Below are 26,626 nucleotides of genomic sequence, written 5' to 3'. Positions count from 1 at the left end.
AGCAACCTTCTGCAGGCTGTGATGCTTTCCACCTTGACCATAAAGGCGCTGTATGGATTTATCTTAATGCAAGACGTGGCCGAAAAACTTTATTCGATGGTCCACTAACCACGCCAGACCTTGTTTGTAGGTGACACTCACACTTTGAAGAGCGGGTCCCCGGAGATCATGTTCATCTTGATGCGTATCCGCAGCACGGAGTTGTCCTGCCGGCGGCGCGGGTCGTAGCCCTCCAGCAGGCAGCGCCGCGTCGTCTCGCCCGCGCCCGCCAGCTCCGCCAGGTTCACGTCGCAGAAGCCTAGCTTCTGGTACGACCTTCCACCTGGAACGCAAAAATACTTCATAATAACAAATGGACATTGAAATTGGCGAGTTCCCCCACTGTTCTGGAACTTTTGGTGGAAGTTTTCACTTGTTTATTACCTACTAGCTGATGCCCGCGACTTCGTCCGCATGTAATTAGGTTTTTTTAAAATCCTATGGGAACTCTTTGATTTTCCGGGATAAAAAGTAAGTAGCCCATGTCACTCTCCAGGTCTTTATCTATACCCATGCAAAAAATCACGTCAATCCGTTGCACCGTTGCGACGTGATTGAATGACAAACCAACAAACAAACACACTTTCGCATTTATAATAAGGGTACTGATAGTACGCGACAGGTCGAGAGAGCAACCGGGGTATAAAGCGAGGGACGCCCCGGGGGCTGTGCGGGTTTGCGGGGCGTTCACTCCTCGATTGCCGTCTCGACCTGTCCAGACAATACACGCTCGCTTGCCAGTTCAACAGTACCCGTAGTACAAGATTTTACGTCTCACCAAACCAAACCAAATTCGAGAGTCGAAATACTTCCGCGTTACTGTAAACTGGATCTTAAATGCCTTGTTTTAAAGCTCAAGTTTGTCTACACTTCTACAGCCAGCGCTCCAAGCGGAAACATTGCGAAATTAAAATCAGTGGCATTGAATATTTGACTTCAATTCAAGGCTGTTTAGGTCCATTTTACTGTAACGCGGAAGTATTTCGACTCTCGAATTTGGTTTCGTTTGGTGAGACGTAAAATCTTGTACTACGGGTACAGTAAACAGTAGGTACGTAGAACGCTATTAACTCAGTAGTTCGATTTCGTAAAACCTGCATCAATCATTATTACAATCTCAATTGTTGTGATTGGCTGAATTTGTGGGATTCTTGTTGCAACATTGCATTGTAGCCAATAGTGAGCGAGCGTCAACCAATCAGAGGTGATTGCTATCGTGACATTGTAGCTGTTATTCAGACTGCAATCGAGCAGCTGGCATGATTTACGAGTAAGTGCGCAAACTACCCCTTTAGTTGAAGCAGTATTTCCTGACCGAAAAAAAAAAAAGGCCATGTTAAGACTAAGTACAAGCGCGTAGCAGCCTGGCGAGCACAATTATTTTTAGACATACCCAATAAATGATATGAATGAAATATACAGAAAACTTGTCGAAGTTTTACTTGTTACTTCTCTAAGATACTCATACTGCCTATCTACCCATAAAAAGATTTTATTTATATATTCATTGGCTTTCGTTTGAAAGACATGCATAAACATGAGAATCAGTCAGGGCATTGCAAACATGATATAAATCTTTGGAATATTATCGATAAAATAGTTAAACCGAATAAAAATCAAATTGGTTACATAATCTCGAAGAAAACAGCTGTAGATAAAATCAAATTAAGTTGAAAACTCAGCTGAACATAGTGGAAAGTTTGGAGAAAGGACCATTAAAACTATTTCCGCTCACTAAGTAGTTCAATGAGATGTACTATTTTCAACGTGGGAGAAGAAAACTCTCGAATGCAAACACTACCCTTATTATGAATGCAAAAGTGTGTGTATTTGTTTGTTGGTTTGTCCTTCAATCACGTCACAACGGAGCAACGGATCGACGTGATTTTTTGCACGGGTATAATTATTTAAGACCTTCCACGGGAACCAAAGAGTTCCCACGGGATTTTCAAAAAACATAATGTCACGCGGACTTGAAAGTGGCGGGCATCAGCTAGTGTTAAATAAAATACTTTTTAAAGTGCGCGGCGATTTACGAAGCAGAAGAGATAATCCGGTAGCTTCGAATAGAGGCGGCTATAGGGCTTGAGCTCCGGAACTCCGATTTTTGTTTCACTCCGGAGTTTCGAAAAAACTTTCGAAAAGTTTTTTCAGCAGTTACATTTTAAAAACAATGAAATGTGGAATGGATTTTCCGTAAATTCCGTCTTCTTATTTTTAAGTGGTGGTAAATATTATTATGGTGGTTATTGAGTAAATTTTATTTCATCGTTTTTCGAATCGTAATAACGGACGTATTCGCATAGCAATAGCATCACAAATTGATTTACGTCGCTTTGGATCCATTTGTTCTTTAACCGACTTCCAAAAAGGAGGTGGTTCTCAATTCGGCCCGTTTCCTTTTTTTTATGTAGGTTTCTGGACCGATTTGCAATTTTTTTTTCATCAACAAAGGATGTTTCCGTGGTGGTCCCATAAAAATTTCTGGATCCAACTCCTCAATCCTGATGCTGCAGGGTTACTGCCCACCTAAGTTATCAAGATTCAGGAGGTGTTCATAGTGAATTATTTACCTTTGCACTCCTTGCGCACGGAGACCCTCATGACCGCCGGCTCCAGCACGCCCGTGTTGGCGTTCGCGCTCATCTTGCACACGAACGAGAACTCCGCGTTCCACCGCACCGCGTGCTTGCGCACCTCTTCCCTGAGGACCAACACAACACCAGGTTAGACACTTTCAACCGTAACTCTTATATTGACAGAAAATAAAGAAAGAAATACGTTTATTTTGTAAATTACCCAGGCGTTAATTTAATATAATGTTAATTTAATATTATATCGAGTTAAAATTATGGCGTCTATGTACTACAATATTAGTCCACCATCAATTCAATAGTTTCTGAAGTCCAATGGTTTAGGAGTCATGAGGTACTAAAGTTGATGAGTTGGGACTTGCAGTTCAATCATGTTGTTGCTCAGGCCTCAGTGCCCACCTACAATATCAATAAATGCAGCATCAGAATTGAAGGGTCGGGACTTAAATGTCCATAATACAACGTCAAGTCAGATAGTTTCAAGAGTAACTACTCGTAGATTTTTTGAGTTCCGTACCTCAAAAGGAAAAACGGAACCCTTATAGGATCACTTTGTTGTCTGTCTGTCTGTCAAGAAACCTACAGGGTACTTCCCGTTGACCTAGAATCATGAAATTTGACAGGTAGGTAGATCTTATAGCTGACATTTGGGGGAAAATCTGAAAACCGTGAATTTAGGGTTTGATCACACAGAAAAAATTTAAATTGTGGTCATGAACTAATAATTAAAGTAAAGAAAGAAAGAATGACAAACACCACTGGCTACTCCACCTCGATAGTGGTAAAGTTTGCCCAATGGTTAGGGGTTTCTCTATGTTCGATAACGATCAACGACTCGATAGGGTTTCAAGTTTCGAAAGCAAAGAATTAGTATTTGCAACTTTCGAAGTGAGATAACATATCAAGTGGGGTATCATATGAAAGGTCTTCACCTGTACATTCTAAAACAGATTTTTATTTATTTTTATGCATCATAATTTTAAAAAATACGACTGTAGTACGGAACATTGCGCGAGCCTGACTCGCACTTGGCCGGTTTTTTCTTTTAAATTAGATTGTGAAATATACCTACCTAAATATCTTAAATCGCTAATCATTGATAAGCATTTGCAAATGCAAGGAATCTAATGACAGAGCCTCAATAGCTCAACCGGTAAAGGAGTGGACTGAAAACCGAAAGGTCGACGGTTCAAACCCCGCCCGTTGCACTATTGTCGTACCTACTCCTAGCACAAGCCTGACGCTTAGTTGGAGAGGAAAGGGGAATATTAGTCATTTAACATGGCTAATATTCTTTAAAAAAAAAAAAAACCTAATGTATCTTTACTATATATCTTCTATGTTGATTGTACTTGTATGTATATTGACGAAAAACAATAAACACATACACAGCAGAATAGATATAAGTAACAGTACCCGTAGTACAAGATTTTACGTCTCACCAAACCAAACCAAATTCGAGAGTCGAAATACTTCCGCGTTACAGTAAACTGGATCTTAAATGCCTTGTTTTAAAGCTCAAGTTTGTCTACACTTCTACAGCCAGCGCTCCAAGCGGAAACATTGCGAAATTAAAATCAGTGGCATTGAATATTTGACTTCAATTCAAGGCTGTTTAGGTCCATTTTACTGTAACGCGGAAGTATTTCGACTCTCGAATTTGGTTTCGTTTGGTGAGACGTAAAATCTTGTACTACGGGTACTGTGGATATTGGTATAAGTTTAGGACCCATAATATTGGCAGACCGATATAAAATAATCATAATACTAAATTTTATGGCCTCATCGAAATACGATATCCTTTATTAATCTTGAATATGCGCCGTAAAATTGTTAACAGTAAATGATAGATATGGGATGAGTCCAAACACTTTCAGTTTTATGGTTTCACGTAATAAACGAATGTTGGAGAACAGCTTAGGATCTCTTAAAGAAAGTACTTTTTTGTTCAGTGGAGGAAAAAATTCCTTATGGATCAAAATCAAAATCCTTACAGTAAGGTTTTTCGCGTTTTTTTTTTGTTGTTGTATCGTATAAGTACCTAATCTTCAGTAATATCACCTCAGCGTTCTGGTAACATCCTGTATATAGATAACGTTAGACGTCCATGAGACGATGGATTCTACAACAATTAATTCCGCCAATCGTGAGTGAGTGATGGAGCAGATAATTATCCAGATATTTGGCCAATGGATGTACACTTATACAGTAGCCGGCACTAAAATTGTACATCGGTCTTTAGAATGAGATGTCGGCTATGTAGAGCGTTGTCTCTGTCACTCATACCTATGTGACGCTTTGTCTCAACGACAGAGACAACGCTCTACGAAACCATTATCTCTTTCTAAAGATGTACAATATTTTCTGCCGTATAGTATGTATATACACGTATACAATATACATATAGTATGTAGGTTATAAACGCCAGTCACAGTTCCCTCACGCTAGTTCACTCTGCCATAAGTCTTTTGAATTTACTTGGACTGACCATTATCGGAACCCTCCCACCTTTTAAGGCCGGTAGCGATGGGGTGTTGTCAAAAACGGCCGGAAATTGGCTCACGGCACGAACTTCCTTGGTCTGATAATGGCGCGATAAATTCAGTTTGGTTATCAGTGTCAGTGTCAGTTATCACGAAAACACATTTTGTTAATTAAATTAATGAATCACGTATAAAATAGGTAAATTATTCGGTTTGGTAAATGTAAAGTATTAAATAACTGTTAATTAACGCACAACAGACGGAAACGTTTAAGTGCGGAGACCAGCCCAGAGCGAAGAAGAAGAAGAACTGTTAATTAGTTTTCAAGATTGCCATGCAAGCATAGTTTTACTTGGATCATCATCATCATGATCAACCCATCACCGGCTCACTACAGAGCACGGGTCTCCTCTCAGAGTGAGAAGGGATTGGTAGACTTCACACACTTTTGAGAACATTATGGACATTACTTGGATATTCCATGCTAAATAATAAGTTTGATATTGAGTTGACAAGTATTGCCATGATATAATATGACGCAGATACTGTTTACGGCATTCGGGACCCTATTACTAAGTCCGTCCGTATGTCTGTTTGTCAGCGGGCTGTATCTCATGAATTGTATGTACGTAGAGAGTTGAGATTTTGTACGTGATCGTATGGTTCTTGCATTTCACGAGGGCGAGTGGCTCAAGCTTGTGTTTAAGTCGTATCAGTATAAGTAAGGTACAGTAAATGCGTGCGTTTGCGAGCGCTTGCTCGCGACTGATTGGTCCAACGTGCACGCACACTTACGCAATGCCCATGTATACGACGTAACCACAAGTAAAGTTCACTCGCCTTCGTGAGTTGCAAGAACTGTACCTGTACTAATTATTATGTATTCTGAGGTATGGAATGGGTGATGTGGAACCCTTCATGTGCGAGTCCGATTTGCCCTTGACCGGTTTTCATATAGGTATAGCTGAAATCATCAGTAATTGAGTTAATATTACGCATAGGGTAAATACAATACCAGAAATCCGCCCACCTCATCTGCTGTTATCAAAATTTTGATTGAGGTTAATTGTAGTAGCGTTTATCTTGATGAGCTGACCAGACAGACAGACACTCGTATAGCTGTGTGAGAATTCTGTGAACTACATTATTTTATTAGGCGCCACTATCCTTTGTCAAGCGTTTGTGCGAGATGATAATAAAATCTGAACAAAGTGGTCACTGCCAAAATAACTTTTAGTATCTTTACATAAATGCTTTTCTTCTACTTGCTCGTAAGCTCTGATAGCCTAATGGTTAGGACGTCCGCATTCTAATCGGAGGTCGGGGGTTCGATCCCGGGCACGCACCTCTAACTTTTCCGAGTTATGTGCGTTTTAAATAATTAAATATCACTTGCTTTAACGGTAAAGGAAAACATCGTGAGGGAACCTGCATGCCAATTTTTTCGTAATGTTCACAAAGGTATGTAAAGTCTACCAATCCGCACTGGATCAGCGTAGCAGACTATAAGCCAAAACTCTTCTCATTCTGTGAGGAGACCCGTGCTCAGTAGTGGATCGGCGATGGGTTGATCATGATGAAGGAACCGAGAAGTCTTTAGAAGATTAGTGACATCATAACAAGACAACTGGCCAAGATTTTCAAGAAAGCGTGTTTATTTTAATCTTCATAATAATTGGTGCAAATAGGTAACAAAAAACCGGCCAAGTGCGAGTCAGACGTAGTATACATACAGACGTATTTTAACTCCTACGCAACAAAATAAATAAAAACCTTTATTATAAGGTAGAGGTAAATCATTTAATTCATATAATACTCCACTCGGTACATTCATTTTACTTTGAAAGTTGAAAATACTAATAATTTGTTTGTGAACATATTTTTTTTTTGTGTTGTAACCACAAATTCACGGTTGTTGGATTTTTCCCCTTGCATGATAAGACCTACCTACGTGCCGAATTTCATGATTCTGGGTCAACGGGAAGTACTCTATAGGTTTCTTGACAGACAACGAAGTGATCCTATAAGGGTTCCTTTTTCCTTTAGAGCTACTTCTTCTTCCTGCGTCGCTCCCTCAATTTTGAGGATCGTGGCTCCTTTTTGATATGATCTTTGCTACGATGTTTTTCCATTTTCCTCTGTTTCGCGCCGCGTGGATTGCATTGCAGATAGGTGTGTCGACCGCCTCTTGTATTTGGTCTACCCAACGTCTCGGGCTACGTCCGCGGGGTCTCTTTCCTTTAGAGCTACGGAACCCTAAAAAGCGACAACTAAACGGGACAAAAGGCCTAGTATTGTATTATGCAAGGCAAGGCAGGCTGGGGCCGGTCACAAAAGGCGAGGCGTGAGATGAACGTTACTCATTGCGTCGTCCCCATTCCTAGCTCTGCGTTTTACGATCCACTGGGACGACGCGGACGTAGCTACTAGCTACTCATTCACCGGGAGTCGAGACACAATATACATCTCGTGTGAAGTACCCTCATAAACTAACCTACTTTTACGACTGCTCGTGCCAAGCCATTTGAATAGAATAGAATAGATTTTTATTCAAGTAAACTTTTACAAGGGCTTTTGAATCGTCAACTAGTTTAATTTACCACTGGTTCGGAATGCCGTTCCTACCAGCAAGAAACTCGGCGGTTGCTCTTTTCAAGTGATCAATTTACAATATTATTATACCATACTGTACAAGCAATTGCAGCCCCGTGCATTGCTGGAGCGAGTCAAATCCAAGCTTTCTTATCATTTACATAGTCAATATTCCATTATTATTTTAAAAAAAGTAATGTAAAAAGTTAAAAGCCCCAATAGCTCAACGGGTAGAGGAGTGGACTGAAAACCGAAAGGTCGACGGTTCAAACCCCGCCCGTTGCACTATTGTCGTACCTACTCCTAGCACAAGCTTGACGCTTAGTTGGAGAGGAAAGGGGAATATTAGTCATTTAATATGGCTAATATTCTTTAAAAAAAAAAATGTCAGTCAGCTGAAGAAACTGCTTCATATGATACCTACTTAACATGTTCTTCCCTGAAATCAAATATTCGTCGTATTTTACAACGTATTGCTGCGCCAGAGAGATTGTCAAAAGTGTTGATAAAAAAAAAAAGATTCCGACGAATCTTGAGAACCTCCTCTTTTTTTGAAGTCGGTTAAAAATGGCGTAGTTTAAAGCCGTAGAGCGATTGCCTAAAACCTGCATCAATGATGATTACAATCTCAATTGTTGTGATTGGCTGAATTTCTTGTTGCAACAATGCAATAGTGAGTGAACGTTAACCAATCAGAGGTGATTGCGATCGTGACATTGTAGCTGTCATTCTCCCGCAATCGCGCAGCAGTGGCCCTACAGCGGTTGTTTGACAGTTACAATGTCACGATCGCAATCATCTCTGATTGGTTAATGCCCCCTCACTATTGGCCACAATGCATTGTTGCAAAAAGAATCGCAAAAATTCAGTCAATCAGAGCAATTGAGATTGTAATAATGATTGATGCAGGTTTTAGACAATCGCCCTACAGATATCGTTCCGGCTGGCAGCCCAGCGTTGTGAATAATGGCTTAATGCCCTCCGTCTATTGCGATCTACTTCAACAAATGCTATTACTGGCCGAATTTGTTCCGCCAGTCGCCGCAGCGTTCCTAATGACGGCAGAGACGGCGCGTTCGTTGAGTTCGTAGCTAATGGGCGTTTTTACTTTTTCCATTAGGCGACCCGGCACCGGCACGACACCGGCATGGCCCTAGACCGGCACCGGCGCCGGGGCTTCGTTTTTCCACTGAGCCGGTGTCGATGCCGGTATACGCCCGTTTTTGGGTAGGTACACTACAGTACTAACATAGACTCCAGCACGACGACACGTACAACGCGTAGGTGTAACAATGGTGTCGTCAAGCTGTCGACTGTATATGTTATATCTACTAGCTTATGCTCGCGACTTCGTCCGCGTGGACTACACAAATTTCAAACCCCTATTTCCCCCCCTTAAGGGTTGAATTTTTAAAAATCCTTTCTTAGCGGATGCCTACGTCATAATAGCTATCTGCATGCCAAATTTCAGCCCGATCCGTCCGGTAGTTTGAGCTGTGCGTTGATAAATCAGTCAGTCAGTCAGTCAGTCAGTCAGTCACCTTTTCCTTTTATATATTTAGATTCCATCTAAGACGCAAATACCAACAACGTAGATATGTCAAATATTGGATTCAGCCAATTGAAGCAGTGGGTTAAATAAAAACCAGCAAGCAGTATAATCGCTCCAATTTATTTATTAATCATTCATCGCAATAATAATCACTGATTTATATTTAATACTATTTACAACACATTAGTTTTTGCTTACACTGATGTATTTATTACTGTTTATTTATATCACTATTAATTTGCATTGATTTACTTGTCACAATTTCTACTTACACTGAATTTACCGATTAACTAATATTTAGAACACAAACTGGCATAGTTTTTGCTGACACCATGTTACGTACAATAATATCTCTCGAAATGAGCTCTCATGGCTTTTTAAAGCTGTATCCCTACCGAAGGCGTCCGGTAGGTGGGCTGTGATTCGCTGTTAGGCTGCGGTTGGCGGTGATTCGCTGTCAGTGGCGGTAAGTGGCTGTCATTGGCTGTGATAGACCGGCTGGGCAGTGATTAGCCGGCCTCACATAGGTTGGCTCGGGTTGGCTCGGATTGGCTCGGATTGGCTCGGGTTGGCTCAAGTGTGTGGCGTAACACAATACTAAAAGTCAGATACTCAAATAAATACGAGTCTCTCCGCTCCGTGTCCTCCTGCCCACCTCGCGTACTCACACACACATACGGCCACAATTCAAATACAATACACATGCAGTTTTGCCGGCCGGCATGCAGTGGGAGCTTGCATCCCGGCGCCGGCGACGGCACCGGTGGGCGTCAACGCCGGGCCGCCACCGGTGCCGGTAAGTGAAAAAACGAGCCATACATTTTCACACATTTATGCTTCCCCGGCACCGGCACAGCGCCGGCGCCGGCTTCGGTGCCGGTGCCGGGCCGGTGAGTGGAAAAACGCCCATTGTAACTTCGCGAGAGGAACGGATCAGCGTTCTTTCTATTTTACTCATATTATTTGATAATATGAAATGCAAGAGACCTAGTATACTGGGTATACGATGAACATCTATCGGTTGATAATTATGATGATGATGATGATGACTTGGGTTTGTAGACATTTATCTTGTCTGGGCTAGCTTATGCTCGCGACTTCGTGCGCGTGGACTACACAAATTTCAAACCCCTATTGCACCCCCTTAGGGGTTGAATGTTCGTAAATCCTTTCTTAGCGGATGCCTACGTCATAATAGCTATCTGCATGCCAAAAAGCCCGTCAGTCAGTCAGCCACCTTTTCCTTTTATATATTTAGAAGATAATTCTCGGCTGCATCACTCATCATGATTAACGGAATTGCCAGATGCAGAAATTATCTATTTTTAGGGTTCCGTACCTCAAAAGGAAAAATGGAACCCTTATAGGATCACTTTGTTGACTGTCGGTCTGTCAAGAAACCTATAGGGTACTTCCCGTTGACCTAGAATCATGAAATTTGGCAGGTAGGTAGATCTTATAGCTGACATTTGGGGAAAAATCTGAAAACCGTGAATTTAGGCTTACATTAGTATTTTCAATTTTCTAAGTAAGATAACTATATCAAGGGGGGTATCATATGAAATGTCTGCACCTGTGCACTCTAAAACAGATTTTTATTTATTTTTATGTATCATAGTTTTTGAATTATCCTACAAAATGTCGAAAAAATACGACTGTAGTACGGAACCCTCATTGCGCGAGCCTGACTCGCATTTGGCTGGGTTTTTTTTCTAATTAGGTACATTTTCTTCTAAATGTCATGATTCTAGGTCAACGGGAAGTACCCTGTAGGTTTCTTGACAGACAGGCGGACAGACAGACGGACGGACAGACAGACAGACAGACAACAAAGTGATCCTATAAGGGTTCCGTTTTTCCTTTTGAGGTACGGAACCCTAAAAATAAAAATAAAACCTAACAATAGGAGAAACACTGGGGCCGATTCTCTTGTACACAATCTCTAAACTAAACTAAATTAACAGGTCTAAATCTAGTGCTATCCTTTTCCGCAAGCAACATTATGAAAGGGATAGCAATAGATTTAGACGTGCCATTTTAGTTTAGTTTAGAGATTGTGTACAAAGGAATTAGCCCCAATTAGGTACTTAAATAAGCAACGAAACAGAAAAGAAACGACCTTGCAGGTAAAACTAAACAACAAATCAAAAAGATTCAATGAAAAAACCAACGTTATCTATGAGACTAATTACCAAGCCAGTGAGAAAAATAAACAGTGAGATCTATGTCTACTGTCTAGTATGCTATTCTATATATCTAGACACCAGTAACGCGGAAAACTATAAAATGTACTAGCTGATGCCCGCGACTTCGTACGCGTGGATTTAGGTTTTTAAAAATCCCGTGGGAAAGTTTTCCGGGATAAAAAGTAGCCTATGTCACTCTCCAGGTCTTTATCCCCATCCAAAAATTCACGTCAATCCGTTGCACCCTTGCGACGTGACAAACCAACAAACCAATAAACCAACATAAAAACACACTTTCGCATTTAAATGTAATGTAAATAAAATGTAAAATATAAAAATAAATAAATAAATAAATATAATATAAATGTAAAATATGTATGTTTTAAATGTAATGTAATAAGTGTTTCTATAAACAATTTACATTGTTATTATTATTATTATGTATTAAGAAGTACGGGAATGACACACTTTTTAAACTTTCGTGGTTTTTTGCTGTGTCTAAATTGGATTTGTTAAACATTCTTTATGTTGGTAATTTAAAAAACAAAAAATTATAATAAGGGTACTGATGTCTAGTATGCTAGATTAATGGCATACTAGACGGTAGACACCAGTAAGGAGGAAAAGTATAAAATGTATTCAGTTAGTTGTAGAGTTGCACGGTTGAGTCGGGATGCGCCGCACTTTCTCGCTGCTTGCATAATCCGTTGTAACGCCAACCACCATCCGAGATTGCAATGTGATGTTCATCTAAGCCTCTCCAGATGACTTGGACGCAGAGTTGCACGTAATTGAATTGGTACATGAAGCAACAGCTAAGCTTATTACGTATTGCTTGTTACATGTAAAACAAAACTCATTAAGCAGAAATTAAAACATTTGTCTGCGCCCGACCAACCGATATTTTTGTGAATTCAATCAATACAGGATATTTCTATGATTCTAGAGATAACAGAAAGTGATAATAGATATTACTAGCTCTTAAAAAGGGACAAATTCTGACAAACTAGTGGCGCAGTAGGATATAAATGTAAACATAGTTTACAGATTTGATTTAGAACATTTGTTTTCGAATTCAATGTTATCCAAACTTCCGGATAAAAGCAAATTGCTGACTATATTGGTCAGAATTATTTTAATAGACCAGAGATAAATGATAAACAAATAATAAATGTTAATGATTTTAATTTAATTTAATTTGTACCAAAAACATTTACATTAAAGAGAAAAAGAGAGTAAAAGTGGACATGAAAGCACTTATCTCTATGAGAGATCTCTACCAGTGACCCTTGGCAGTGCGGGAGGCTGCAGAGGGAGTAGAACAGGTACAAAAAGAAGATAGAAAGTTATTCATGAAAATAACATAATAGATTAGGAAATTAGAAGCGTCTTTGAATTCGTTTTCTCGAAAGCAATGTTGCACTAAATACCTTCGATTTTATCAGACGACAAGTTGCAATTGGGTAATGCTGCTATAAGTGGTTTATAATCATGAAACAGATCTATTACTGAAATATGCTTACAAACAAAAACGGAATGAAATTGGAGGGTTTAAAACAATCAAGGTCGTTATGAAACCCCACAAAAAGCACATTAACCAATAAGTAGATACTGTTGGGGACAACTCAAGGTCGGTAGTAAATCGGCACAAACTATCGCTTTACAGTATTCGTTGAGGGGCGTAGTTCTTTAGGGACTGTATAGGATGTGAGTTATAGTTTAGATAGAGAGGAATATAACACCTAGACTAGCTGCTTCGTGATGCGGGTGGGCTAGATAATGTAAGTGGCGTACTCATAACACTAAACAAACACCTTTTCGTTATAGGTGTCACCGACAGTCCTCAGGACCTGCATGGAGGTCGATGAAACACCGACGCACGTGCTCCTGGAGTGCACGGGCGTGGCAGATCAACGCGAACGCCATTTAGGTTCCCCGACCTCACTCCATGAAGCCCTCGGCAACCTGGGCGGTCTATTTGGCTTCTGGAGCGAGCTTGGATGGCTGGACTGAAGACTTCGGCGGGGAGGGGCGATGCACGCACAACAGACGGAAACGTCTAAGTGTGGAAACCAGCCCAGAGTGAAGAAGAAGAAGAAGGGTAAGTGGCGGTAACTAAATACAATTTACCAAAAAGAAACACCTAGCAAAATTACCAGGGGTTTCTTTTTAGAAATCTTTGGATATCTTTTGCACATTTGTCTAAAATAAATCCAAATATGTGAGAAAAGAAGAGTGATGATTACATTGCAGAGTTCCACAACAAAAAGACTAGTAGGTATAAACTGATGATAAAGTGCACTTCCAAATGAAGATATGATGGAGAAATACTCTACCAAGAGTGTAACGTAGACATTCTTTAGGAAAAGTAGCTGTTAACTGAGGAGAGGCAGAGATCTACTGCCTATCGACCATGAACGTCCATTCGAGATCATATATTATGCGAAACGATAATCACACGAGACGTTAAAGTGTCGTGCATTATGCATGATTATGTCTTACCTATTCATGACGAAACGTGGATAAGCTCATTAGCCTAATGGACTTACGAAAGTTTTCATTATAATGGTTATTATAATGGTGGTCCGCTCGTAAGAGCGAGGGTTCAAATCCCGGACAAGCACTTTCTATACATCATATATCTTATCATCCTATAGTATATACAATATACATAGTTGATAGTATAATGTAGGTATAGTATCTAGTGTGGTATGATAGTGCTTATCATCAGAAGGAAACCTGGCCTCTGATTCTATAGGTTTTGCTGACTTTTTTAATTTCTTGCTGGGCTGATACGTCGAGAATGATGTTATTGAAATTATTTGAAAGAAGATTGTGTGGTTTCCTCGAGAGCGTTTTTGACTGTCGCATCGGTCGTCCGTGATCATTCGGAAGCAGCATTAAGTGCTGAGAACACAGTAACATTATATATTGTGGACTTATCAATTATCACCATACGTGCATACATTGAGGCAATTTCGCGATATATTGCAAACGCAAAACCGCGATAAGTTTCGCAACGTTTCACAAGTTGGCAAGTAACTTGATAACCCACAACGCCGCTGCCGCTGCGGTCGGTGATCGGATATATTATGTCCAAAGAATTCCAAATAAGCGAATAGAAATGGTATCTACCTGCTTTTTAACCGACTTCAAAAAAAGGAGGCTTTTTATATTTTTTATGTATGTTCCCCGATTACTCGAAAACGCCTGGACCGATTTTGAAAATTCTTTTTTTGTTTGAAAGGGTATACTTCAAAGTTGGTCCCATTTCAATTTGGTGAAGATCTGATGAACATCTTCGAAGATAGATACTGGAACTCCTCAACGGATAAGAGTAAATTGCTCGCGATCAGTGTAATAGCTTAGTAAACAGTAGATTTTTAACCAGTCATAGCATAATTCCATGGGGCCACTAAAAATTGTGAAATAATTTTTTTTTACAAAAAAAATAAAAACCGACTTCGTTACACAAACACTAAAAATTGAAAAATAATTTAATTCATTACCGAATATATTATGTATACAAGAGTTAATATAGTTCCATAATAATATTTTTTGGGGTCGGTGCCAATGAGGTGCCATTGTGGAGTCCCATAAAAATATGAAGTCTAGACGATTCGCGCAGCTAAAGCTAATTGGCACCGGCACCAAAAAGTATTATTATGGAACTATATTAACTCTTGTATACATAATATATTCGGTAATAAATTAAATTATTTTTCAATTTTTAGTGTTTGTGTAACGAAGTCGGTTTTTATTTTTTTTGTAAAAAATTTTTATCTACTGCTACTGTCTTTAATTTCGATGCAGCGTGTCGCCAGTTTTAAGCTGCTCGTACATTCGAAAGATCATATCTCTAACAAGATTATCCAAAGCATCGTAAATTAAATTGATGAGCTATACAAATACATTTGCCTCTACAATGACTGGCAGATTCTACTATAATATGTTCCAAAACGCGAGTAGCCAACGTTGGCCATGCAGTCGTTACTTAAATGGGACATGGACTGGACAAGTGGACAGGTCATGTATGCTGTGTACCACATGACTTGTGGGCAAAATCGGCTGCTTTCTGCCCCTCTATTCAGTAACGTAGTATGGCACGTAGAGACGACGTTGGCACGTTAATATTGACGTTGGGGCAATGAATTAGATAGACACGATCTGATTTAGATTAGATTTACGAGAACAAATATCACTGACTTATATTTCTATTGTTTTGATTTTGGTGTACAATAAAGAATATTTTACTTTTACTTTACTGATGGGTAACAGCACATCTGCGCGGCGACAGTCTCACGTTCCATTAACTTTTCTATACTTACTTAGATTTCTGTGGATAGGTACGTCTTACAAAGTCTCCTAGCCCCAGGGGCCGAGGGTTCCGTACCCGTAGTACAAGATTTTACGTCTCACCAAACCAAACCAAATTCGAGAGTCGAAATACTTCCGCGTTACAGTAAAATGGACCTAAACAGCATTGAATTGAAGTCAAATATTCAATGCCACTGATTTTAATTTCGCAATGTTTCCGCTTGGAGCGCTGGCTGTAGAAGTGTAGACAAACTTGAGCTTTAAAACAAGGTATTTAAGATCCAGTTTAATGTAACGCGGAAGTATTTCGACTCTCGTATTTGGTTTGGTTTGGTGAAACGTAAAATCTTGTACTACGGGTTCTGTTCCACGTGTACGTTGTAACGTGCGTTAACACCGACCGCAGCACGTGTAACGAGGTTATTAATTACTCGTGTAGGAACGTTACGCAATCTCTCGGCCATTGTTTGAAATTTCACGCTTTTAGCGAAACTTATTCGACTCAGATAACTATGATTTTAGTTTGCAATTTACATACTTAAACTTGAATTTTTTGTCAATAAAGACTGATTGTTCAAACGTGATCTTGAGGAAAAATTTTACAGGATATTTTTTATGTAGTAGCATCTTAGGCCACATCACCACTTTCCATCGGGTGTGATTGTGGTCAAGCGTATGCGTACAGTGAATTAAAATAAATGTGAAAATTGACAAAAAACTTCCAATTTATTCCACCCTTCACCAGCTCACTACAAAGCACGGGTCTCCTCTCAGAGTGAGAAGGGTTTTGGCCATAGTCTACCACGCTGACCATGTGCGGATTGGTAGACTTCACACACCTTTGAGAACATTATGGAGAACTTTCAGGTGTGCAGACTTCCCCACTATGTTTACCTTCACCGCAAGTGATATTTAATTAATTAAAACGCACATAACGCCGAAAAGTTACAGGTGCGTGCCGAGATCGAACCCACGACCTCCGATTAGAAGGCGGACGTCCTAACCACCACCTAACCACTAAGCTATTACAGCTTATTTATTTATCTATTCCTTAATCACCCCCAACTACAATCTAAATAATATATAAAAGGAAAAGGTGACTGACTGACTGATCTATCAACGTACAGCTCAAACTGCTGCGCGGATCGGGCTGAAATTTGGCATGCAGATAGCTATTATAACGTAGCTAGGCATCCGCTAAGAAAGAATTTTTGAAAATTCAACCCCTAAGGGGATGAAATAGGGGTTTGAAATTTGTGTAGTCCACGCGGACAAAGTCGCGAGCATAAGCTAGTCTGTTGATAATACCAAAGGGGAATATTAAAGTATACTTATAATTATATGTATAAAATTAGAGCCTCAATAGCTCAACCGGTAAAGGAGTGGACTGAAAGGTCGACGGTTCAAACCCCGCCCGTTGCACTATTGTCCTACCTACTCCTAGCACAAGCTTGACGCTTAGTTGGAGAGGAAACGGGAATATTAGTCATTTAACATGGCTAATATTCTTTAAAAAAATAAAAGTATGATGACTACAACTTCGTCCGCTTGGATTTAGGATCCAAAACTTCATCTCATCGGGGTACGTAATTTACAGAGAGAACCTACATGAAAAGTGTCAAGTGTCTAGACCCAGCGGTTCAACATTTCCATTGATGCAGTAAGTTCATCCTATTATATGAATACACCAGCTTGTGCCCGCGACTTTGTCCGCGTGGACTTCACAAATTTCGAAGCCCTATATTAGAATTTTCAAAAATCCTTTTTTAGCGGATGTCTACGTCATAATAGCTATCTGCATGCCAAACAGCCCGATCCGTACAGTAGTTTGAGCTGTACGTTGATAGATAAGTCAGTCAGTCAGTCATCCTTTCCTTTTATATATTTAGATTTCCTTGTTATAATAGGTTTCCTTGTATATTTATTTTAGTATACTTGGTAGTTAAATGTTAGTGTTTCCTTACACAACGCATCGACCTTGACGCGCGCGCGTTGGTTGACTTGGAGCCTCGTGGGCAGGCTGACTCACTGATGATGCTCAGCTTTGTCTACCGACCTACACTGGCTACATTACACCTAACTTAGAGCTTTAATTAAGCACTAGACGATGCCAGCGACTTGCCCGTGGGAACTCTTCAATTTTCCGGGATAAAAGTAGCATATGTCCTTCCCCGGGATGCAAGTTATCTCTGTACCAAAAGAGATTGCCCATTTTCTTAGGAGCTTTGGGCCCCCCCTAATATAATTGTTATGTCACGATGGTTCTAATTTTATTTTGTAGACAAATAATTAACTCTTTATATTCTGCAAACGATTTCTATTTATTCACCCTGGTTATAAAGATATCTTATTTTTTATATTGCTGATATTGAGGTTATATTTAATTAATACTTCTTCAAAATAAATGCATGTTTACGATTCTAACTGTAATTGTGGATATTTTCAATAATAGAGCGAAAAAAAGTCGGTTGAGCCGTGAAAAGCTAACAGACAGACAGACAGACAGACACACTTTCGCATTTATAATATTAGTATGGAAGTATGGATTACCTACCATTATTATTATTGCGGAGCGCTGGGTTAATTTATTATTACGTCACTCAGTGGTGTTCGCGAGGGGCCTGGTACTTATTTGTATTGAAACACCTTTCAATACAAATAAGTATAATAAGATAATAGTATAGTATAGTAAGTATAAGAAGATACAAGTGGGCCAGTAGGGTAGGGCCACTCTAATGTATTGAAATTTAGGGTAACTTAATTAGAATAGATCGCGGATAATGATTCTCTAAGGTCTTGTGAGTAAACTTGTAGCGCTTCGGATTAATGCTAAACCTATACCAGCTTCGACCGAGTTGAAAATTGCGGAGTTCTTGAGAATTGATATTTAGGTTGTAAGAAACTTGGATTTATTTCAGTTAGAAGTTGAAAATTGAAAACGCTACAACGAGACGAAATTTTTGTCATGTTCTGTCACAAGGACATCCATTATTATCAAATTCCAATAGTTATCATCATCATCAACCCATCGCCGGCCCACTACTGAGCACGGGTCTTCTCTCCGAAGTGTGATACACGTACTCGTTCTTAACAATAAGTATAAGTAAAAGATCTGTAGTGGCTTCTAATTGTTAAAATTGTCTGCGATGCTATTTCCACCAAGAAGAATCATCAACAACTTTGTAATAGAAAGATGTAACTTTGGCAATCCGTTGTATGTGCACAGTGCATCGCCGTTATACATTGCCATCGTTAAAGGCGCATTAAAACAATCCCAGAGCCATAGGGAAGCGGCAGCGGACGCAGATCGCTCGGCGCAAATAGTTTTATAGGCAACTCCTGATGCCGAGCGTTCCTTATTGCGCGCTCTAATTACCCGCTACCAACTTACCCGACTCGATTGCGATCATATTCCCCGAACCGACGACTTCCGCATGTGCTATATTCTCTAAGTCTAAACCATTCTTCACTTCTTGTCTTGTAGAGCACCTAACATTTTACTTTATTTGTATTTCAGTTTTATCTAGTACGTAGTACGTACCAGCTGCCCCGGCGAACTTCGTAACGCTTAACAGTCGATTCTTTTCAGACAATTTTTTAAATTTTTCTCTCCGAAAGAACCATCCTCGTAGGTACTTCAAGGAATATTATAAAAAAAGAATTAGAGAAATCGGTTCAGCTGTTCTCGAGATTTGCGATCAGCAACACATTCAGCGATTCATCTAAATATTTTTTTATTATTTTTATTCAGGTACAAGTTAACCCTTGACTGCAATCTCACCTGATGGTAAGTGACGATGCAGTCTAAGGTGGGAGCGGGTTAACCTGGAAGGAGTATGGCAGTTTTTACTAAACCCATACACCTTTGGTTTCTACACGGCATCGTACCGGAACGCTAAATCGCTTGGTGGCACGGCTTTGCCGGTAGGGTGGTAACTAGCCACGGCCGAGGCCTCCCACCAGACAAATATATAAAAGGAAAAGGTGACTGATTGACTGACTGACTGATCTATCAACGCACAGCTCAAACTACTGGATGGATTGGGCTGAAATTTGGTATGCAGATAGCTATTATGACGTAGGCATCCGCTAAGAAAGGATTTTTGAAAATTCGACCCCTAAGGGGGTGTAATAGGGGTTTGAAATTTGTGTAGTCCACGCGGACGAAGTCGCGAGCTTAAGCTAGTTTTTATATTTTTATATTTCCGATAACCATGTCGGAGGATTGCCAGCGAAACATAAAAAGAAAAAAACAGATAACTGTTAGGAGTCTGTTGTTCTTGTTGTTATATACCTAGATATGTAGGTAATATACACGAAGATTAGGCAATTATAAGCAAAATGATGTCACGAGTCACGACGTGACGCTGACGATATTTATATTTCCATTAGCACTTGGTATAACAGCACAATATATTGATCTGTCTCGTGTTATACCGGTATGTTATATGACTAGTGGTAACTTGCCTCAGGGCTGTCGGTAGGTTGGTCATGTCGTTCTTACAAAGCTTTTAATTAAATATCTAAATATTTCTGATGCAAACACGAGCACGGCAGAAAAATTTCGGTGAGGGTGTGAAATTTCCAAAAATCTAAATCTAAATATATAAAAGCGAAATACCACACACTCACTCACTGACTGACTGATTAATCACGAAATATCAGAAACTATAAGGCCTACAAACTTAAAATTTGGAAGGTATGTTCTTTCTAGGACGTAGGTGTCAGCTAAGAAACGGTTTTGAAAAATTCCCCCCTTAAGGGTGTTAAAGAGGGGGTCGAAGGTTGTATGAAAGTCTTATTTTTTTGAAGTTAGAGACATGAAAATCGACATTAAGGTTATCAGCTATAAATAATAAAAATCTGTATAAGTCAATGTAAGAAATTAAGGGTGGTAAAATAGGGAGGAAAGTTTTTATAGAAAAGTTTTAACTATTGTTATTTTTACCTGAAATTTGCAGCAAGAAAATTTCAAATCTCATGAGAAACCAGAAATTTTACGCGGACGAAGTCCTGGGCAACTGCTAGTCCTAAAATACATACGACTTTTCTACCTGAAAGCCTGCATACCAATTTTCATAGATATAACTTGAAAATGTCAGACTTTCATACAAACTTTCATCTCCTATTGAACTAACTCCCTTGGGGTGGAATTTCCGAAAATCCTTTCAAGTTAAGCGCTTATAGAACGTCTTTAGGTCTGCCGATGTATCGAGCCCTAGGGCTCACTATATTAGTCAGCGTATTCTATCCAAAAGCATTTTTCATATGTATTTTACGCAAGTCATACATAAATGAAATTAAATTAAATTAAATAGTTTATTTGTATAAATATGGGAAAACAAGGTGTTAATAATACAGTAAAGTATTAGATTTAGAGAGATTATATAAGAGTAAAGCGAACATATCCAGTTAGGAAACCCTGACATTTTTTTGAGAAAGTATAGATAAGATAATAAGATTTACAAACATAAGATTTATAAACATTAGTGGCAGCCCTACTTCAGCTCTCACCGGCGTGAGTGTGGAGCTGGCGGAGTCGCCAGCGTCACAGTGCTCACAAACAGACCCTCAACAGAACCGGTCCGGTTTAACGTCCTTGCCGCACGCTTTGTCCCCAGCCCGACCGTTAACCGTCCACTGCAGACTGCAGTGCAGCTGGCTTATGTTATTAGTTATCACACACTTTCTTAACAATGACATAAATTGATTAGTTAAGAGTTATGCTTGGAGTTTACGTGCTCAAATCAGAAATGAGGAGGTCCGTAGGAGAGCCGAGCCATAGCCCACAACCGACATAGCTCAACCGGGTCGAAGCTGAAGTGAAAACCCGATACATCTTGCGGTCCCAGGTGTTAGAATCGCGACCTCGTACCGGAAAGGGCAGCATTGGAAGGCCCTCCACTAGGTGGAGAGACGACATCATACGAGTCACAGGGAGTCGCTGGATTCAGGCGGCGCGGCGCAAGCCTGTAGTGTGTGGAAGACCCTACAAGAGACCTATGTCCTATTGGTTGATAATGATGATGTTGATTGATGATATTGTGTATTTTATTCTTTTTTAAATAAGAATATTAGCCAAGTTAATTTATTGACTAATATTCCCCTTTCCCCTCCAACTAAGCGTAAAGCTTGTGCTAGGAGTAGGTACGACAATAGTGCAACGGGTGGGATTCGAACCCGCCACCTTTCGGTTTTCAGTGCGCTCCTTTAACCGTTGAGCTATCGAGGCTATGAAGAAAGTAGTCAATGAATTTTGATATAGTGCTCTTGTACTATACGATTGGAAAAATCCTTTTCCGCGAGTTTTTAATATTCTATTCAAAGTAGTATTTCGCAGCGACTTCACAAGTCTTACTCGTATATAAAGCCCTATCTATTATTCCCAGAGTCAGAAGCTCGTTCTTTGTTCATCAACATTCCATTTTGACTTTCAACAATTCTCTTTATACCTCGGTATCCCTACTGAAGGAATTTATTACTTTCAATTGGTATGAAAAGCCTACACAAGGCATACTCGAGGCCCCTAAATAATTTAAACATTTGATTTTCAATAAATCTCCACCACGCTAGCATGCACTGTCCCAAAGTTAATTTCTGCTTGCTTTCTGAAATATTAAAAAGTTTGACATTTGTACGTCAGGGTTTCCTGACTGGAGATAATATGTTGGCTTAACTCTCTATTGTAAACACCTTGTCTTCCCATATTCATACAAATAAATTATTTCATTTCTTCTGTATAAAATTATCTTATTATATTATACCTACAGAGTCAAGAAAAGATTTTGCTCATTCTAGACACTTTAACTTGAAATTTTATTTCAACTTTCAAGTCATCTTTTAAGATGGCTAAAATTCTTTAAAAAAATAAAAAAATAAAAATTATACATTTAGGTACAGAAGTAAAATTCAATTAAAAAAACACAATTTATTTATTTATTAAAAATAATATTTTAATTTAATTTAATCTAAAATGAAGATTTTAGAAAAAAACGTTGATACTACTAGATCAACTTTTAGTGCTTCTAGTAGGGATTACAGCCCAAATATGACAATTTTATAGCTCAACTACCAACCTACAAAACAATGCAACCAAAATTTTGGATATCAGTTAAAACAACGCAGGCGGAAGATTAGATTAGTGAACGTAAGCTACAAATTCCTTGACTAAAGGATGTAACACCTATTACTACACTTTTTTGACGACCTCCCTGGCGCAGTGGTGAGCGCTGTGGTCTTATTAGTGGGAGGTCCCGGGTTCGATTCCTGGCAGGGGTTTGGAATTTTATAATTTCTAAATTTCTGGTCTGGTCTGGTGGAAGGCATCGGCCGTGGCTAGTTAATCACCCTACCGGCAAAGCCGTGCCGCCAAGCGATTTAGTGTTCCGGTACGATGCCGTGTAGAAACCAAAGGGGTATGGGTTTAATAAAAACTGCCATACCCCTTCCAGGTTAGCCCGCTATCATCTTAGACTGCATCTTCACTTACCACCAGGTGAGATTGCAGTCAAGGGCTAACTTGTACCTGAATAAAAATAAAAATAAAAATCCTCAAGTTAATCAAGTTACCAAGTTACAAGTAAAGCTGTGGTAGCCGAGTGGTTAGGACGTCCTCTAACTTTCGGAGTTATGTGCGTTTTAAGAAATTAAATATCACTCGCTTTAACGGTAAAGGAAATCGTGAGGAAATCTGCATGCCTGAGAGTTCTCAAAGGTGTGTAGTCTACCAATCTGCACAATACGGCCAGCGTGGTGGACTATGGCCAAAACCCTTCTCACTCTGAGAGGAGACCCGTGCTCTGTAGTGAGCCGGCGATGGGTTGATCATTATTATTATTATTATTATTTATTTATTATTTAATTAGAACGGCCATAAAGCCAATTACACTAATTAAACTACGAGTACAAACTAACATAAACATACTTACAAAAATTGTTAAAATTATTAATTTTAAAAAGCAAAATTATAAATTTTCACAAAAGTGCAAGATCTGACCCATGAGGTCAGCCCACTTGTCAGCAAATATGTCACAGCGAGGGGACTCCTTCAGCATGATGATGATGATGAAACAAGTTACCTATTGTATACTAAATAGATAAATACTAGTAATCAATGCAATCAGATGTGAATTATCGAGAAGAGTCAACACAGTGACGTGGTGTGTGCACATGACGTCAGCGCCGCCGCGCGGTGAGCTCACGGAATGACCAACACATCGCACGCTGCCAAGTTTTTTGAGCGGCTTTTCCGATGTAATGCATTATTAAGAACAACAGGATATTTATGTAGTGGAATAAAAATAAACGATCTTGACAGTATATCTAACGTCATCGTATTTTAAAACGAAGAAGCACAATTACTATTGAAATAGAATTCAGCTGAAGTTATTGCAAAATGCTAAATGAAATCCAAGGTTAAAAAAACACGACTGCACTGCCATAGGGAATTTAAAAAAAATATTCCCCGTGTCACTCAGGAGGATGTAAGGATTCTAAAGATGGCCCCATACATCCAAGTCGGAGAAGGAGAATAACACATACACCTGCACTAACTGATAAAAGCCAAAAAGAAAATTTATCAGGAAGGAAAGGAAACATTAGATAATTTTAAAAACCTTGCGTAATACAAAATGCGGCTCCACTTTTCGTAATGATAAAACACACACTTATTACTAAGTGGGTTATTTGCATAGGCTTTATCATCGACGATAAAAAGCTATACGGGAATCCCCCAGTCAGGTGGGAAAACGCCTATAAAATGCAAAAAGACCGGCGCCGCCGGCGTATCTAAGGGAAACACTATGGAACTATGACGTAATGTAATTTCAGAAGTCCCTCCTAACCTAAGGGTGAAAATCTATAGAGTGTACAGTACGCGGCAGAAAATAATATACATCGACCTTTAAAATGACATTTCGTCTTTGTAGAGCGTTGTCTGTCACTCATACCTATATGACGTTTTGTCCGTCTCAACGACACAGATAATGCTCTACAAAACCATCTAAATCTCTTTCTAAAGGTTGATGTACATTATTTTTTGCCGCGTGCTGTATATGTACTTTGATTTTACTCAGATTTAATACAGAGTTCAAACAAGACAGATTTATACCTCTAAATAATTCTGTTTCAGACACTAAAACAGTCTGAGATGATCAGAGCAAAGCCAAAGCGCGCTTATAGATCTACAAATACAATAGAAAGATTAAGCTACATTCGCTCGGGCAAAATTTCTGAAAACCTTTTCTACACATGGTAAAACCTACATATTATACAAAATCTAAAATTTTTAGAACGATTTTTACTCTACGTAGGTGCATTTTATTTACGGTAGGTACGTTTTATACATATTTATTTTATTACTAGGTGACCCGCCACGGCTTTGCATTTGTGCAATTTCCGAATTAACCTTTGAGACAGGCTGTAGAACTACTAAATAATATTATGTTTGTGATGAGATCAGGTATAATAGCAACTGGTTTTGAATCAATGTTTTTATAGACATCCTTGTAAATGAATGCGTAGCGGACTCGCATTCAAACTAGATTCTTTGAATAGCCTATGATGTGGCCTTGCCACGGCAGCTGCCAACGACCTGCCGCGAATAAGGATTTATGTCGTATATATTCTTACAACCAGCGCGCAAATATGGCTTCAGTTACTTCCTTCCTAGCTAGAATCCCTATAGCAAGGCTTTGATTAGTGGTAAAAGTTATATTGATCGTATCTTCGCAGAAAACTAAGCAGAACTCTAACATCAATGTTTTGTTAACCAGTTCAAGAATAGATTGGACAAACATTTGGAAAACTCGAAGCACTTCTGAAATAGACGCATCAGCGAAAGCTGATCTATTAAAAATAATAATAATATAAGAGAACTAAGTGTCTGGTACGAGTACTTCGTATTTCTCTTCGTAAGAATAAGAAAGCACTGTGTATTGAAGACCTTCTCAGGTGCAATGGGGAGCACTGAGGCTCGGCCAGGGGCAGTTTCGGAATTTATTTCTAAGTTGACTGTGGTCTGGTCCGGCTCAGCCGTAGTAAGTTACCATACTACCGGCAAAGCCATGCCACGAAGCGATTCAACGCTCCGGTATGAAATGCCACGTAGAAACCATCTATCTATATATATAAAATTCAAAGTCCTGACTGACTGACATATATATGAACGCACAGCCTAAACCGCTGGTCCTATAGACATGAAATTTGGAGTGTCTCTTTGTAAAGAGTAGGTATCCACTAAGAAAGGATTTTTCGAAATTCCACCCCTAAGTGGGTTAAATGGGGGATGGAAGTTTGCATGAAAGTCCGTGATTTTTCAAGTTATTTGCATGAAAATTGGAATTTGGGTTTTCTGTCACAAATGAAGAAACATGTGTTTCAGGATTTTTGGAAAATTCGCCCATAAGAGTGGTAAAATAGGGGATGAAAGTTTGTATGGGACAGTTTTAATTATTAATATTAATTACTTGAAATTTGGAAAGTAGGTTTTTTCTTGAGGTTAGGTGTCAACTGTCAGCTAAGAAACGACTATGAGAAAATCCCGCCCTAAAGGGATGAAATGGGGGTTGGAAGGTTATATGTATTATTTGGTGCTGGTGCAGGGTGCGCGTCCTGATGTTATAATGTTTGTTTCTGAATAAAAAAATGCCATTTGTTTCCTATAGGCCACGCGGGCGAAGCCGCGGGCATAAGCTAGTTAGGATATATAAACTGCCACACCATTTCCAGGTTAGTCCGCTTCCATCTTAGACTGCATCTTTAGCCCTCACTTTTAACCACGAAATAAAACTGTGGAAAAAATCTGGTCACAAAGAAGTTCTTTGTTCTCCGAGGCTATAAATGTAATGCATCAGCAGAATAATC

The 26,626-nt window shown here is 39.4% G+C and overlaps 1 protein-coding gene across 4 annotated transcripts in view; it reads right to left on the bottom strand.

Annotated features, from left to right (window-relative positions):
* LOC117997374 (early estrogen-induced gene 1 protein-like) overlaps positions 1–26,626 on the bottom strand; it is a 113,026-nt gene that overhangs the window by 13,120 nt on the left and 73,280 nt on the right. For all 4 annotated transcript variants that reach the window (XM_069497988.1, XM_069497987.1, XM_034985642.2 and 1 more), the window contains exons 4-5: positions 2,613–2,743; positions 142–322 (exon numbers count right to left, since the gene is read on the bottom strand). In XM_069497988.1, the coding sequence (XP_069354089.1) occupies positions 142–322; positions 2,613–2,743 (312 nt within the window). The remainder of the gene's footprint in view (positions 1–141; positions 323–2,612; positions 2,744–26,626) is intronic.

The sequence above is a fragment of the Maniola hyperantus genome, chromosome 4 (genome assembly GCF_902806685.2).
Source record: "Maniola hyperantus chromosome 4, iAphHyp1.2, whole genome shotgun sequence".
Taxonomy (NCBI): domain Eukaryota; kingdom Metazoa; phylum Arthropoda; class Insecta; order Lepidoptera; family Nymphalidae; genus Maniola; species Maniola hyperantus.
This window is presented reverse-complemented; position numbering and strand designations above follow the sequence as displayed.